This window comes from Ambystoma mexicanum, chromosome 7q (assembly GCF_040938575.1).
Source record: "Ambystoma mexicanum isolate Mex_15411 chromosome 7q, UKY_AmexF1_1, whole genome shotgun sequence".
NCBI lineage: Eukaryota > Metazoa > Chordata > Amphibia > Caudata > Ambystomatidae > Ambystoma > Ambystoma mexicanum.
Window position 1 is genome coordinate 283,373,813 of NC_090941.1, and position 17,996 is coordinate 283,391,808.

A 17,996-nucleotide genomic window follows, 5' to 3' on the forward strand; every position below is an offset into this window, starting at 1 on the left:
ACGTAAAAAGTAAAAAAGTCTTAGAAACCTGATAGACGGTAATTTGTATGAGTATAATCTATAGAATTATATTACTGAAGAAATTCAAGCTCAAACGCTTTCTCTAGAAGTAACATAGGTATACGTTTGACAATAGATGGTATATTTTGCACATTGTCATAAAAACCTATCTGCTACGACCCCAACCCCTTTTTGGGTCGCAGAGTGTAGCAGAAAATTATCCTTTCAAAGATGGTCGCCAAACTGAGCTTCTTGGACCACACTCCCTAACAGCTGTCATGTTAGTCCTTCGTTTTTGTCAGTTTCCTTGCTCCCGACGTGTTGAGCAAAGCCCCGCGCACCTTGCTGTGTTGTTTTCGGTGGCGGTGCTGTACCCGCTGGCCTGGGGCGGAGTAAGGCCGTGAGGGAGGCGAATAAGGCACCGACCGTGGTGCCGCTGTCACTATATTCTCCCACTGGAGTTGACGTTTGCCATCTTGGAGCGGTGTAGGCTTCGGTGTGAGAGTCTCTGCCCCTTAACTGAACTTATAAAGACCCCCGTCTTCTTGCCTCCTATCGGCACCGCGCGGAGCAACCACCCTGTGGCACGCTGAACCCCGTCCGCACTTCTCCCGGGAGCCTGGCCCCCACACGGCAGCCGCGCCGGGGCCCCACAGGGGGAGGGCGCAAGGCGAGGGGGGCCCGCAGCAAAGGCGAAGTCCCCCCGACTGAGGACAGGGGGGCAGAGGTGGATCCGCGGGGGGCCCCGCCCGTCCCTCCTGAAGAGGAGGAAGAGGAGGGGCCCCCGAGTGAGCTGAAGATGAACATCGATAACTTCGAGGCACTCCGAAGTTGGCTTACTCGTACCCTAGAACCCATGTGAGTCTCACGGGGAGTAGGAGAGATGCTTGCCACTTGATGTAATTGTACAGTAGGTGGATGATCTTCGACAATGAGGTGTTAGACGTGGCTGCTCTATGTGACATTTATGACATGCTGGTCTTCACACACTTAGCACGTGGGTTCATCAGTGACTCTGCTAATCTGGTGCATTTGCAGCACTCGGGAGGTGGATGTTTAAATTGGTGTACGTTTGTCCAAACCTGCAAAATTCCCCACTTTAGTTGTTGACCTGGGTAATAAAAACACGCCCCTTTAGATGACGCCAGAAGAGCGTGCTAAGGCAACATAATCCCATCTCTACACAGTGCATCTTAACCGCTGCTGTTTGTGTATCGCCGTGTGCAGCCATGAGCGCTAAAAGAATATAATGATTTTTTTCTAGCACGTTAACAGTGATCGATTTGTAAATATGCATTGCGCACACAGCCACTCCCGATGCTGTTTTGTGCTTGAGGTTCTGTGGGCGCAAAAGAATTTTAGGAGTTTTGAAGTTTCTTTCAGAATTGGAGAAGGATTTGTTTTCTCGTGTAGGGAAGCAAAGACTTGGACAACCTGTGGCCATCCACCTTCTAGTGAGAGATGGACTGTGGGCCCTAATATTGCGATGATGGAGGCAAAGCAAACTTGATCAAATGGGGTTAATATTAATGTTATTTGTTCTGAATTTTTGATGCAAGAATATGCTTGTGTGTGTTGGTTTGTATCATGCATTTGAAATGAAGCAATGCTGGTGGTCATTTTATACGTTTTAAGTGTTGCGGTGCTAAGGTCCCAGACATTTTTTCTCCACTTCAGAATACACTCTGGAGCAGTTGGTGTAAAGCATGTGGATACTTATTGAATTAGCTGACACACTTTTCCCAATTAAGTAATCCAAATCATACAGTAGTCCTTAGTGTCACTTTGTGACTTGGCTGTTAGGTTGCTGGTTAGTCTTTTTGTGGGACTTAGGTTTGAGGATTCTGTATCAAGGAGTAGGTCAGTCTTCTTTACAGACTGTGTTTACAAACGAACAAGTTATCAATACACAGTATTTGGGTGGCTATCAATGTTCCCTACAAGCTGTGCCTAGGTGCGCTTGCCCAGCTTCCTTCTAGGTGCCGCTCAGAGTTTTAGAAGCGCACACTTGACTCTACCAGACATGTACCTTATGACTAACTTCTGCCCGAGGCCACATCTAGACATCACAGGACAACTTTGACTCTGCCTGCCATGGCTCAGAAAGGTTACCTTAAAATCTCTAGCTAACTTATCACAGTGCACTCCTATTGTTCATTGGAATTTAACTAATGTATGGAATTGGTAATGGGGTGCCGGGGGGAAAACCAACCCTGACACTAGGTTGTATGCTATACGAATCAAACCGATGACCACACTCTTGTGGACCTCTCCCGTCCCCTGCACACCCAAGTTGGTATTGTAAATAATGTTTATATTTTCAATTCTGGAATTCAAAAATAACACACTTCTTACGATAATTGTCTCGTAAAAGATTCTTTACTTAAAAATGTGTATACATTTCCTTGTTCATGTTAGACCATATAATATACCAAACTCTCAAGTTAACAACTTTGCAATGTATCACTTTGTATCATTTCACAATTGAATAGACAATAACCAGTCTTGATTCGTATGTTGATCATTCAATAATAACCCCTAAGAGCAATTTCTTATGGAATGTCCACACATTAACTTGTGTCTCTACGCGTTTCGGGGTTTGATGATCCCCTTCTTCAGGAGTTCTATTCTTTTCTGACTCCTCAGTATCTGCTAAATCTAGTTTATTTAATCAACACTTTTCCCGGTATGCTTTTTACACTTCAGGTTCAGGACGATCCGAGGTATACAGTGGTGAGTAATACTCAGTAAATGCATCTATTGTGTCTTGAGGAAGAGCCAACTTTCCCTTGCCTTGACTTAATAGTAGGAATAATTGTAGCTCCTTCCTTCATTCTTAACCTGATGTGCCAGCAGGGAATCGGTCTTGTTGGCGTTAATATAATAACGTTGCCTTAAATATAATGCCTTCTCTTCATGTCTTGTTTGTAATGCAGATAATTGGCCTTGGAGGTACCTGCGCTTTTTCTTGATTTGTTACCATTTCCTTCATGACTAATTTTCCCATTGGGCTGTTCGTAGAACTTTCTCCCTCCTGAAATTTTTTTGCAATAAGTTCACCCCTTATGGTCACTTTAAACGTGTCCCAAACCCACTTATCAGGGGAATCCTGAGCCCCTTTTAGTTCAAAGTATTCAATCTTTTCCCAAATCTCGTTGCCCATTACCTGGTCTTTAATTATGTGCTCTGGGAAATTCCAACGCCATATCCCTGACCCTTCATTTCCATATGCAATTATCAATTTAACTGGTGCATGTTCAGATAAAGCTATCAGGCCCATTTCCATCTGTTGTATTCGCCCCACTAATGATACCAAAACCATACATAATCTATCCTTGAGAATGTCTGATGTACTGATGAATAACATCTATACCCCTTGTCCCCACTCTGTGTTTCCTTCCAAGCATCTGCCAATGATAGATCAGCCATAGATGTTTTCAATGGTTGCTTTGGGGGTCATTGTACTGTCTGGGTTACCTTGCTCCTATCCCACTAGGGATCCCACGCCATATTAAAATCCCCTGTGAGAATGATTAGTCCCTCTGCAAAACGTTCCAGTTTGTCTATTACTTGTAAAAACACATCTTGCCCCGTGTTTGGAGCATATATCGTTGCAATTGTGTAACGCATTCTGCCCAACTGTATTTTCACAAATAAGTATCTACCCTCTTTGACTTTTTCTTGTGACAATGTATTCTAACCTGCCCAACTTTTGAAAGTGATTGCGCAGCTTGTTTGCATCTCCCCTTGACACATCCCGAAACTCCACTATAACAGGTGTTTCCCTTTTCAAAAACGATTCAACTTTACCTCTTTTGACAGGGGAATTCAAGCCCCTAACATTCAAGGATAGGACTTGTAAAATTTTCACTCTTCCCATCTGAACGAAAGTACACCATTCATACATTTGGAAGCTGACTACCCCCTCGTGCTACTACCCCCCCCCAGCCCTAAATCCCCTAACCCTCTGAAACTTCCCCCAACATAATAACCCCTAATCCTCTCTAACTCACCCCCCTCCCCCATTCTTCCCTCCCTTCTTCCCCATCTAGCCCAAACTATACCCTTTCTTCCACGCATTGAACCTTGGAGGTCGAGCCCCGCTTCACACCCAAAGATTAGTTGTGTCGGTCTACCTGCACCCAACAACCCTGATTCCAAGAGCTGAGCCTTGTACTCCCCTTCCTTCTGCTGTTTCTTTTACTTAAACATCATGCCACCCATATAATTTCAGTCCACCATAACTATCATTATTAACTCTTGATTCATAATTATTACACATCATACAGTTATTTACACAAGTACCCTCTTGATGGCTATGGGTGTCATACTCGATCTGTCTTTCTGCTGAATCTTGCACCAGTTTGTCCCTAGATGGTCGTGCCCACTCCCATTTTCTGAATCTCCCTTTGTCTTGGACTTTGAGTTTCCTTTTGGTAGGTCCCTTAATCTTCCTCTGTTATCTTCAATGACCCCAAACCTTCACACAAGGTGATTCAATGATGTTGTCCTTCCAATGTGAAGAAAGTTCCAAATGGAAACGTCCATCTATAACAAATTTGATTTTTAATTAGGAATTGTACTACCGGACCCATGTGTCTTTGCTTTGACAAAGTAGTTTGCGCAAGGTCCTGATACAGTTGGGATTGTTGCCCCATTCACCTTGATGGAGTTGCTTTTCTTGCAGGTTGTAAAATTGCCTCTTTCGGGCCATACCCTTGAATTGCAGCAACTAAATCACAGGGCCTTGCGACTGGATCTTTACATTTCATGCTCAATTGATGATGTATTCGATCGACCGGAACATCCTCACCCTTTTCCAGGTCTAGCAGATCTGCAAACACCTGCTGCATCATTGTTCTCAATTCCCGGTCCTCTATCATTTCAGGGAGTAATTTGACCCGAATGTTGGCTCTCCTAGATCTATTTTCAAGGTCTTCCATTTGAATTTCAATATTTTGAGTTGCCGTTGCCAACTGATCGGTTAATCTATTTTTTTTGTGTGTTCTGCAATTTCTTCGATCGCCATCTCATTTGTTTCTATTCTTTCCGCTAGATCTTTAACATCTTTTTTCACCTCTTGCAGAGCCTGCGCAAGTTCCATTCTTATAAGGGCAAGTTGTACTTGGAGTGTTTCCGTCATTTGTTCCTTGAAATCATTGAAACATTGTTTAATCACTGCTGTTCTACCAAGCTCTGCTATCTTTGGTAATACTACTAGACCTGATTCTTGGTGAGTTAGCGGGCTTGCATCAGCAGGTCCCTCTTCTCCTTCTCTCCGCCATAATTTTGGGAGAGCCCCTTCTTGTTGCTTTTTCTTCCGGGATGGGAACCCCCTCCACTGGTTCTTTTGCTTTATTATGGGACATTGAGATAGTATTCTGTCTTCACTAGCTTACCAGCTCACCACTCCAACCTATTGTAGCTGTGTGCAGTCATAAATTAATATAGTTGAGCCTTGCAGGCTACCAAATCTGATTCCACTCTTAGTTTCAACACTCTTCAACAAAGCACTAAACTCTGATCTAATTCACCAATGCCCCGTCAAAGGTTAGTGTTTCAATGGGATGGCTAACTTGTTTTCAGTACCCAATAACTGTACTGTCTATATAATCTATTAGTCGCACATAAAAGGAACGCTCATCAGTCCACAGGTTTAATCTCCACCCTCTTCATTGGGTGTCGCTCCTGTTTCTTGCAGTTCGTTAAATATCGGTAATCCACCTCTGTCCTTGACCTGCGAGTATCAAATGCTGCAGTTGCACCATTCGCCGAGTAGTATTCACATGGGGTTATGGATTCCCTCCCGAAACACCTTCTGGGGGTCTTGTAATCCCTATGCCATCCAAATGAGTCCTACAGGATATCAAGCAAATACTTCACGGTTGATTTCCTCCTCTAGCACAATACTATAATGTGATTAGTCCAATGTACAGATCACTTCCATGGAGCATACAATATAAGCTCTAAATTCCACTTATCGCGATGTGCGAGCCTTGCCTCATGCAGCTTTCTCTAATCTTGGGAAATATTGCACTGTTTCTAATTGATCCTGAAAACGTTTCCTAGCAGACGGCGCAGCATGTAAGTAAAATAGAGCTCCAGCACTCAGCAGCGTACCCGCCTACCTGCTGACGTGAACTGTCCTGCCCCTTACATTGATAACTGCTGTGGCCGAGCAGCGGTCCTAGCTCCGTGGTCGACCGCTTATGTACTGGTCCGGGTCTGAGACTTGCAGCACTTCCTGACAGCTGTATCCCATCTGCCCTCTGCGTGACCCGGGAGAAACTGCCTCGGATGGCCTGGAGGCAAGTTCCCTGGTCTGCTGTACTCTGAGCGTTGAGGGAAATCACCCGACAATGTGGGCTTTAGCTTATATTATCAAAATGTGGCAGCGCCATAGATGATTAGTGGGATTGAGATTTCTGAACCAAGTATTCAATTAAGCTGGGTCGCAGGGTTAAAATGCCCAATATTCGTTGCAGGTCACTAGTTACCGGGCCACTCCCTAGTTAACTGCACGCAATTGTCACGGCCCACGAAGAACGTTGCTTTTTGGAAAAAATACTATTGTGTGGTGATTCAGCACGATCGCAGGAGGTCCAGGGGAGGAATGTGAAGATCTCAACTCATAGAAAGGGGGATTGTCATCCTTTTCACTCTTTTCACACTCCCTCAATCTTGATGTCCATCTTGAAATCCCACTTTACGCTTATTAAAAGGTGTTCTTTCCCATAAAAATTCCTCTTAAGATCGAACAGTAATATTACAGGTCCTTCCTATGTGACTGCTCTTCTGATCATGGATTCGAAAATATTAGAGGAACATTGTGGGTAGGAGCAGAGGGTAGGCTCCTATATGTTCGCTGTTTGCCATTTTTGTTGGGCACGTTTTCCTGTTTTTAGGGAGTAAAATGGGTTTGTGTGCATGTTGCTTAGCTGGAAGGCTGGTTTTGTGCAGTTGTTGCCGCAAACATGCTCATAGGACAATGTAATATGGATAGCTATTGAATTATGATTATAAATGTTAATTATGACATTTATTATAAATGCTGGCTGTTCTATTTTTGAATGTAAAAGTTAATTTGAACTAATCACATAATAAAAAAAGTAATGGGGAGGGGGCGTGGCTAGGCAGCATGCCATGCGGTCGTGCCTACTGTAAGCTCTGTGTTAGGGTGTCTGATCCAGTTACTTTTAACGTCCTTTGAGTTAAAGTTCAGATGCTGTCTGAAGTTGCATTGACCTGGGAAGGCAATGCAGAGGAGGAGATCCGTCACCTGAGGAACTGATAGCCCGCATAATCACAACGCTCGGCCTCCGACGGGGCACGCAAGATGGCGGGCTGCGGGATCCTCCTCCTCCTCGGCGGCGGTGAGGTGTGGGGTCAGGCAGCCGCGCGGAACAGTGCAGTGGTGACCCGGTGCGGCTCTTGCCGCTCATGGTCTGAGCTGTGTGGGGGCCCGGAGATGAAGGGAGTGATACTGCGGCAGCCTGCTCCGGGCTTTGTTGGTGCAGATACCAAGTGGCATCCCCGGAGGTAAGGAGTGGGGGTGGGCGGAATCAACGGCCGAGGGACAACAACCATAACAAAGCTTGCAAAAGCATCTTGGATCCCACCCCCTCCTCGCCCTCCCTGCCTGTCTGTGACCCGGGAAGATATTCATCACGGCCCCGGGGCCGAAGTCCTTGCTTGACTTTTAGAGTGGGCGCTGGAGCTGAAGACAGCGCTCGCCTGTGAATATTACATATAGCCCCTTGCACCAGAGCAGGTATTGGGTCTGCACTCACTCGCGGCAGCCAGAGGAGGTGATCAGAGCTACAATACAACGGAACAGGATGAACCTATCACCCGGCTCGCAGTTGCCCTGCCCCGCCCCCCCATTCTCTAAAGGTGCACAGGGACAGCCAATGAAGGAAATGCTTGACGCAGATTAAGAGGCGTGCTAGAAACCATTTGGGCTAGGAATACGTAGGGACACATGCATTCTCCAGATCACTCCACTGCCCGACAAGCCTCTTTTGAGACACTGACTAGCGCTGTCAAACTGGACTGCCTTTGCCTGTCAGCAGGGACACACTAACAAATTTCTCCCAACAATGTCCAAAACTGCACAAAAAAACAAGGGGAATTAAATTACAGCTTTTTTGACTCCCCGCACCCCATCCTAATACCCCCAGACCAAAAGATGCAAACTACACAAGTTTGTCCATGAACCGCAGGAGGCTGCCCTGCTCCGAGTCTGCCCTCTCCAAACAGTACTTTGAAGATAGGATGAGAGCTCTCAAGCAGGACATCACTCGGGGAATAAAACTGGAGATACAATCCTCCAAGGACTCCCTGGCACTTTCAATTGCTGACCTGAACACCCACCTGATGGGTTTGCAAGGTAGAGTCAGTGATCTGGAGACTACAGCATGTGAGCAGGTGCACGATTGCGAGGAACTTACTAAGAGAGTCGAGAATGGGGAGGAACTGCTTGACGAAATGTGGGCAAAACGGGCCGACCTGGAAAATCGGTCAAGAACGAATAACATTCACCTGTGGGTCCCACTGCAAATCCTGGACCAAGACCTACCAGATTACGTGAGAGCCTTCTTTAAATCCCTCTTGAATCTCGGTGACTCAGACGAGCTGATCTTGGACAGGACCCACCGGGTTTACTCCTCAGTTCAGCAAAGACGGAACCTCCTACCTGATGTCCCCTCTCGAGTACATTTCTTTCACCAAAAAGAGGAAATCATGGCAGCAGCTAGCCTGGCAGAGCCAGTGAAGTTCAGAGGAGCATCTTTAACGCTGTTTCAGGACCTATCGCCATACCGCCTAGCAAAAAAACGCAGGCACCTGCAAAAAAGTTAGAGCATGGCTTCAAGCTAAAAAGGTCTGTTACCGCCACGGGTTCCTCTGTGAACTGATCTTTGAGCCCTAAAACCGCCCCTACACCATTGACTCTGAAGAAGTTAAAGATCTGATGCTGGAGCCCAATAACGATGCCACCATGAGAGCAGAAGAATTGGGAGACCCACACACCAAAGCCCCACACAAAAAGATGGAAGGAAGCCTAGGGGCTGGCCCTCTGTGAAGGGAACCCTACGCATGGAGCCGTAAAGTGCAGACCCGCAGTAGATCCGTAATCCTTGAATAAAGGGACAAAGGCAAACAAACCTTGCTGCTCCAGACGTGAATTATGCAACTTTGAAGTAAGCACTAACAAGGGATCCCTGCTTGCTGATAAACTGCATCTACTTCCTCAATAATAACTTTAAATAATCAGCGCCAGATACACTACCAAGACGATCCACCAACTACAAAACTAAGATATACTTGCTTCTACAATTACAATCTTGGACACCCTGCAACAAAAATTGCGGGAACCGAAATCTATACTGATCGGTCACCCCGAACGGATTGCGCCTGTTACTGTTGTCTTCGAGTTGATGTTGATTGCCTTTGGGAAAGCTTTGACAAGCTCTCCTATGTTTTTTTACTATTTTAGTTTGTATCACATTTTGATATATATTTTTTTTTTTTTGTGGGACCTTACCATAATGCCTACTGGACTTGCTTTTCATGTCCTTCCTGCCACAATGCTGGCACTGAAAACTCTCTGGAGCTCACAAACAATGCACAAACCGACCTTGGGGTATCATATCTTATAAGTCCTATTACACTTGCCTGCATATTAATTACACCGGGAAACGCAACTGTGGGAGTCTCGTGGGATTGGCTCCCTGATGGGAGAGTACCTTTGTATCGATCTACGCAGACGCCTGAGCGACATCAGAATGGCTGCCCCTGACATTAACTGCCTTACCTTGAACGTACAAGGCCTAAATTCCCCCCTTTAAAATGAAAGGCGCTATTTCATAGAATGGCCACCTTTTCAACTCTTCGCTCCTGTTTATACAGGAAACTCATCTTTTGCCCTCAGAAGAATTTCGCCTCAATAACAAATTGTACCACACAAAATTCTGCACCTACTCTGGGCTGAAGAAGCAGGGGTGGAGGGTGCCATTCTGGTGAGTAGGGGTACCCCTTAGAAAGTACAGAAAGAGCTGCATGATGAGAATGGCAGATATAGTCTATTGGTTGCAATGTTTTTGGGGCGGAAGGTGGCCCTGGTTTCGCTATATACGCCCAACTCTCCTCAAGACCTGTTCTTTGTCTCATTATCCAAGATACTGCGTTTCAGTCCCACATCTCAGAAGCCATAAATCATTTATTTAGCTGAAAATGACACTCTGGAGGTGAGCCACGACACAGTATGGGATGCCGGAAAGGCAGTAGTTCGGCGCCATATCACAGATCAAACAATAACAAGGGGAAGAGTCGGGAAACACTTAGACCCAGCTGGAGTTAGAACTTCAAAGAAAGGAGAGAGTACATGAAGAAAGGGGATCCTAGCGCTCGCTCGGAGATGTGCGTATAGCTCGAAGGCCCTAGAAGCGCATCTCATGGGCCGAGCTGCGCATTGTAGAATGCGCACCAAGCAACATTATTACTCGAGCGGGAATAAAGCCTATCGACCCCTGGCAGCAAAATTGTAAAAACTAAGCTGGGTGTAACCGCATAGAAACCTTAAGAGATGCTGGTGGGAGACGTATTACCTCAGAAGAAGAGAAGCTCCAGGTAATTGAAAACTTCTTCAGGGAGCACTCCTCTCCCCGTGATACCGACCCCCACACGGCCCAAGAATTTATATGTAATGCACACCTACCACAAATCCCTCTGGAGCTTTGGGATCCTCTCGAGGAACCTATCTCTGGTCAGGAAATTGAATTAGTGATTCAAGCCCTTCCCCCTGGAAAAGCCCCGGGACCTGAGGGCCTCACAAACGAATTCCATAAAACCTTTAGCGCTGAACATAATTTGAACCACCGGATCTGTAACCAAATCCATGGCTGAATTCGCAACCACACTAATCTTAAAACCGGGGAAAGTCCCCACGGAGTGCACATTTTACCGCCCCATTGCTTTACTTGACACAGATGCGAAACTCTTTAGTAACATAATAGCTGGCCGACTAGGGGGAAGTCCTTCCGACGCTAATAGAAAAGGGCCAAACAAGCTTTATCCGCAGCCGTTCAACGCATGATAATATTCGCTGCGTGATCAAATTAATTGCCCTAGCTCCTAAGATCCCTGGCAAGCTATCACTATTATCCCTAGACGCCCACAGGGCCTTCGAAATATCATGTCCTGGGAATATCTGAAAGTGTTAAAAGGATTTGGTTTTGACGCCAAACTTTTGAAATTGATTGTCTTGAATTTCCAAATTCCCTTGACCCGGGTTAAGATTAACTCGCAGTGGACCCCTCTGATAGCTCTGGGCAAGGGCACCAGGCAAGGCTGCCCCCTGTCCCCTTGAGTATTTGCCTTGGCGATGAAACCCCTGGCCCAACGGATTCGTCTACATCCAAAAACTCTGTCAACCCTAATTTTGTAGATTGTACAGAGTTCCTCTGGGAAAGGTTGATGTATGGGAATTACAATCCACTAACTTTTGCTCTAGGTCATTTATTAAGGATCATTGAAAGAGATCTGGTATTATATGCATAAGTCATGGTGAATATAAAAAAGAAATAAGATGAGTTTTAAACTTAACCTTATTTTATTTTCTGATATATCTTAAATGTTGTAATGTTTGGTTATAATATCTGAAACTTTGTATTTTATGCAAATGCATTTATAGTGCTAAAAGTTTTTTTTAACCAAATACAAATTAAAAAAAAATAAATAAATAAACTGGCTCCTACACTGGAAATCTCATGTTTGGGCCGCATTAGTGCGCTCAAGATGACCCTCATCCCGAAACTTCTATATGATTTTTCACACCCTACAAGTGCTAATCCCCGAGTGACCTCACTATGCAAAGAGCGATAGGCCAATTTATCTGGCAGAAGAGAAAACCCAGAATTCCCCGTGAATTCCTCACTAGAGGGAAGGTGCTGGGTGGTCTGGGGCTCCCCTTGATCCCCCGATATTATATAGCAGCTCAGGTTGCTGCAATGCTGAATTGGGGGAACTCGTCTGAAGCCCCTAAATGGCAAGACATTGAGCAAGCGGCAGCTCCGTTCCCTCTGGCTTCTCTCCCGTTTCTCCCCAGGGACGCTTGTAGGCATCAAGACACGATCCTACCCACCATGCTGTTGACGCTCCAGAGCTGGGATAAAGCTTGCGCACAAAGGGGTATCAGGTCGGGCCTCGGCCCACTTTCAGCCGTCACGAGAAATTCATTTGCCTGAATCTGAACGCTTTAGATGCATACAGCTCCGTGATTGGCTGACCAACAGGCTGCCTCCAGAAACCCAACGGGAATGGAACTCAAAATCCTCGAGGGGCAACAGACCCATAAATTACCCCCTTGTTATAGGCTCTTGGAAAACGTCTTGATAGAAGAAAAGCTCACTTCATATGGTAGCTCGGGAATGGGGACTGGGCTTAGGAATCCCTGGGGAGTCTTGGCAGAGGATATTGCTGGTACCTTTTCCCCCCAAGGAGGCTACCTGCGATGAATCCCGCCTACCCGGATTCATGCTGGCACGGCTGTGGGGAGCGAGGGGACCTAGCACACATGTGGAGGCATTGCCCAGTTATGCAATCAGTCTGGTTGGAATTACGATCAAAAATCACTGGAACCTTGCTCCCCATGGACTCGTGTATTTTATTACTGGGAGACATCCCGGATGACCGGTCAATCCCGATGACCGGTTATAGAGCAGACTTAACCTCCCAGTTAATTACAGCAGCCCGAATCACAGAGGCTCGTTTCTGGAAAACGGTAGAAGGGCCGCACATAGCATATATATTGGTGGGTGCAGGTGTGGGAGTTATTGGGTTTGGAAAAGCTCACGGCTATGGTGTAGCGGAAGCTTCCTAAGTTCATACGGACATTTGACGGATAGAGAGTAAATGTTCTTCCAGCCGCTATTGCTGAAACACTTCATGAAACCTTGATGTTGGCATTGTGAATTATTTTCTTTCTTTCTTAGTTTTCCCTCCCCTCTTGCGTTCTACCCTTGTTGAATTCCCCCCTCTTATTCACGCCTTGTCATTGATTATATTGGTATGTCTAATGAAATCGTGACAACTACAAGAAAAAAAAAGGAAAAATGAATTTCAAAGTAACAGAACATTTCGTGAGAAACTGTCACTTATTTGAACTGTTACCTGAAAATTCAATTAAAAAAATACATATTAAAACAAAAAGTAATGAGGATAGTTAGCAGATGCACATGTATTCTGATCATCATTCTCTGATGCAGTTATTCTGATGGAATTGTCATCCTTAAGCAAATTGAGATGCAGATTCTCCTGGCCCTTGAATTACTTCATTAAAGTTGCACATGAACTCCCATTGGCAGGTTTTATGAACCATTCCTTTTTTTTTTTCTCAAAACATTTGATTAGGTTTTACAAGTATGCATTATACACAACGACGATGTATACCGACAGCAGTGCAAATGTTCATTGGTAATACCAAAACAGTGATACAATTTACGCCAAGGGATAAGCTTGTTCATATGGCTGGGTCCTTATTTATATTTGTCCATGCCCAACCTTTTCACACAGTTAGGGACTGGCGGCCTCCATGTCCTGAGTTTTCCCCTCCTGCGTCTTGGGCTTAATAAAGCGCACTACCTTGGAGCATCTGGTTAGCAGAGGCCTTCTACTGAGGGCTGGATACTTTGCTGCATAGTCCAAGAATGGGGCCTTGATGTTTAGGGCTTTGTTCAGGAAGCCTGTCCGGATTGCCGTAACCTTTTTGGCAACGGCTTTGTCCCAACATTTTGACCACCATAGTGCTACTGAGGGGCCTTCTGCGTTTTTTCCATAGCCGGGCCATCACGACTTTTGCTGCCAGGAGGAGGTGCGTGCACAGGGGAGGTATAGGGCCCGAGATCGGGAAACCCCTCCCCCTGTTTCGCCCAGGAGGATTATGCCAGGGTCCCAGGGGATGGATAGTCTGGTGATTTCCTTAATATGGTTCAATACCTCTTTCCAGTATGCCTCTGCTTTCAGGCAGGCCCAGACCATGTGGAACAGGGAGCTGAGGGATGTACATCCGCGCCAGCAGGATGCGGGTATGTCTGGGTTGGCCCTGTTTAGTTGAACTGGGGTGACATAATATCTGTAGCAGAGTTTGTAGCCCCCTTCCCTGTTCGTGATGCACCGAGTGCTTTTGTGTTTCCGAGCATGTACCTTTCTTTTTTTGAGGGTTCTGGCCTGTCCAGGAGTGGGTAGAAAGCCTATACTTGGCCTCTCGCAGTTAAGGATGTTAAAGGGAGTTCCAGGGCTATCAGCTACCTGGCGCTTCTCCTCTTAACTTCTCTGTGGGATAGCCAGTGCCCAATTTGGGCATAGTGGAATCTTTCCCGCTCATCCTCTCCGGACTTCACCTTACATCTCGAACAATATGGGGATTCCTTCTTCCAAGACGTCCCTGGTTTGTGATAGTCCCCCTCGCCCCCCTTTTTCTGTGGTTCGAAGCCCAGTGGGCGGGGGGTTGCCTGGTGAGAAATCGAGGTTGTTCCAGATGTGCCCCATTTCCAGGCTGCGGCTTTCCAACTGCGGACGGTTGTGTTTGTTGCGGATAGGGGGGCCGCTGTTTGATTGGGGTTTTAAGTTGGGTAGGTGTGGGAGCTCCGATTGGGCAACCGGGGCACCAGGCCTCTTCCAGCTGGTTCCACATTGGCTGACCTGTCGTTTGGGCCCAAATGTATGCATGCGATAATTGCGCCGCTAGGGCATACCTAGCTATGTCTGGTACTCCCAGCCCCCCTGTGCCTTCCCCGCCATCATGATTCTCCTTCCAATTCGAGGCTTCCTCTCTCCCTCATCCCCCCCCCCCCTCCATACGAATTCCTGTATCTTCTTTTGCAAAGAGGCCATGATGGGGCCCGGGATGTGAGTCGGCAGTGCTGTGTAGATGTACAAGCCATCTGGGGATTATGTTCATTTTTATGGCTATGATCCGTCCAAACCAGGAGATTTCTTTGGCCTTCCAGCGCTTTAGATCGCTATGGAATTGATTAATTATCTGTAGGAAGTTGTTTGAGTACCAGCGTGATGGGTCTTCAGTGATTTTTACCCCAAGGTAGTCAAGCGCCCCTTTTGCCCATGGGATTGGCATTAGTGGGGTGAAGCTGTTTTTTTTTTTTCCCCTTTGGGGAGGTTAATTGCTAGGGCTGAGGATTTGCCCAGATTGACCCTAAACCCAGATATCGTTCCAAATTCCGTGATTAACTCCCAGAGGGACCCCAGAGATGCCGCCAGGTCTGTTGCTGTTACTAGGACATTGTCTGTGTATAGAGTGATTTTTGTATTCATGATTTCCCACCACGATTCCCTTTATATTTGTGTTCTATCGCCGCAAAAGGCTCCATGGATAGGGTGAAAATCAGCAGCGAGAGTAGGCAACCCTGCCTAGTGCCTGGTTATACGTATTGCCTCAGACCTGGTGTCATTGACCTGTAACTGTGCAGTGGGAGTTTGATAGTTGTTCATTACCCAAGTTAAGAAGTTAGGGCCGTAGCCGTAATGCTTTAATACGCTCCGGATGTACCACCAGTCCACCAGATCGAAAGCTTTATGCGCGTCTAGGGATACGACTGCCATTCCCACGCCCATCCTTTGAGGGCTTTCAATGAGGTCTATTGTTCGCCTTATATTGTCATGGGTCACCCCTACCTGGGATGAAACCTGTTTGGCCGCGATCTATCAGGCTCGGGAGAGTCGCCCCCAGTCTGCGTGCTAGGATCTTGGCGAAGATTTTCCCATCATTGTTCAGTAATGTGATAGGTCGATAGGATGCGGCTAACTCTGGGTCTTTCCCGGCTTTATGCAGTAGTACTGTGTGATTCTGCCATTGACTCTGACCGACTTGGAAGACGGGAAGGAATAGAACAGAGCGGACATATGTGGCGCTAATATGCTTGCATATTTTTTATGAAAGTTTGGGGTTAAGCCGTCCGGACCCGGCGCAGTGTTCTTGAGGGACTTAATGGTGTTGATAGTTTCTTCGGTGGCAATAGGGGATTCCAGGGTAGCTAGTTGGTCTTTAATTGGGGATCTGATGGACTGCAGGAATTTTGGCAGGGTGCCTAACGGTGTGGGCTGCCCAGACATTATAGTTTTGTGGCGTCGCACCAGTTTGCTAATTTTGTCTGCCTCTGAGTAGTGGACCTTGCCGTCGTCTCCCACCAATTTGAGAATAGTATTCCTACTGTGGACCTTTTTTAATTTCTGTGCTAGCACTCTATTCGCCTTATTCCCTTTACTGTAATAGAACGGTCTAGTGTAAGCTAATGATTTGGCTGTCTGATCGGCCCAGTGCATTTCTAGTGCTATTTTGGCCTTTCTCATGGCCCTCTCGGTTTTCCTGGAGCTTCAGAGTTTCAACTCCGCGTCCCAATGCTTAACCTCTTCCTCTAATTTGGCTGCAGCAATGTTCGAGATCCGCCTCTATTCCGATCCTAGACTGATCACGGACCCTCTGACCACTGCTATCCTAGCATCCCATACGATGTTAATGGGAGTGTCGACTGTCGTATTCTCCTTGAAGTAGTTGGTTAATGTTTCCCCGATTTCCTGCCTAATGCACTCGTCTAACAGTAGGGAATCGTTCAATTTCCAATGTCTCTTTAGTGGGGAGCTTTCGGCCAGGTATGCTGAGATTCGCCGTTACTGGGACGTGATCGGAAATCATGCATGTGTGAATCTGTTTTATTTAAACATGGGTATAGTACCCCGGGGATTAGTAAGAGGTCTATTCTTGAGTACTCTGTGTGGGCAGGAGTAGTGGGTATAGTCCCTTGACGATCCATTGAATAACCTCCAAGCATTGACCGATTCAGTTTCCCCGAGTAGCTTTGCCAGGGATAGTGCTTGTGCAAAGCCGGCATTCGTGGGCGGCAGCGTTTTGTTCAGTTGAGGATTTGGCGTCCTGTTGAAATTCCCACCCATGATCAGGTACCCCTCCTGAAAGGCTAGGATGATCGGGATTAGATCGGAGATGAATTTGCTTTGGGACGTGTTGGGGCCGTAGATGGAGATGATGGCGATAGGCATTTTCCTCTAACAGCCCCTTGAGCAGGAGAAAACGGGCTCCTGGGTCTCCTCTCACTGTGATTTTCGATAGGGGAACCCTGTCACTTGGCAGTATTGCCACCTCTTTTCTTCTCTCCAGATGTGGCAAAGTAAGCTTTATTGTACCTCTTAAATCTGATCCGGTGCTCATCTGCCTGCAGTAAGTGGGTTTCCTGGAGGAGGGCAATGTCTCCGGATAGTTGCCCCAACCTGTGTTCCATTGATCTACGCTGCCTTGGACGTTCCAGGAGAGAATCACCACTTCATTTGTGTCAGCCATCTCCCAGATCTTCGGCGATGGCTATGATGTGTTCTGTGTCTCTGGCTGTTTTCAGCTCCTTTTAGAGTATGAGACGAAACTGTTGTATTGGAATGTTGCAGGGGATGATGTTGCTGTGACGTGTTGCAACGTAGGCTGAGAAGGGGGAACCATGTGCGGCCCTCCTCTCAGTGAGTTGAATTTGTCCCTCCATGTCCCTCTCCCATACCCCACAACCCCCCTTCATGGCATAGTAGGGAGAACCTCATCCTACTGCCAATGGGAAACTGGTGGTGCGTATGCACCGAAAATGGCCAACTGGGCTGCCGGAACCGGATAAACTCGAGCACGAACACTGCTCGTGAAACTGCAACTTTATGGGTAAGCTCCTTTTGCAAGGAATTGAATTCAGCTTGCCTTTGGACATTGTTTCTGGGAGAGTTCTCGCTCCCCACTCCTGACCCCACATCGGAACTCAGTAGGCCGTCAATATCACTTCTGATCAACCTGGGTTAGGCTCTTTCCAGGGAGGACCTCGGAGCCTGCATCTTCTACTTGCTTTTGTCCAGGCTGCTTCCGGTTGTTTTCTGGGGGCTGCACGGCCCGCTCCCCCAGGTTTCCGATTCCTCCTCTCCCCCGCCAATGCCCA

General features: G+C 46.7%; 1 protein-coding gene across 1 annotated transcript in view; it reads left to right on the forward strand.

Annotated features, from left to right (window-relative positions):
- The first annotated feature begins 312 nt into the window (after nt 1-312).
- Nucleotides 313-17,996, forward strand: part of RBM26 (RNA binding motif protein 26) — a 1,704,516-nt gene continuing 1,686,832 nt past the window's right edge. Inside the window, exon 1 of the mRNA XM_069639899.1 lies at nt 313-858. Within this exon, the coding sequence (XP_069496000.1) occupies nt 800-858 (59 nt within the window). The 5' untranslated portion in view covers nt 313-799. The remainder of the gene's footprint in view (nt 859-17,996) is intronic.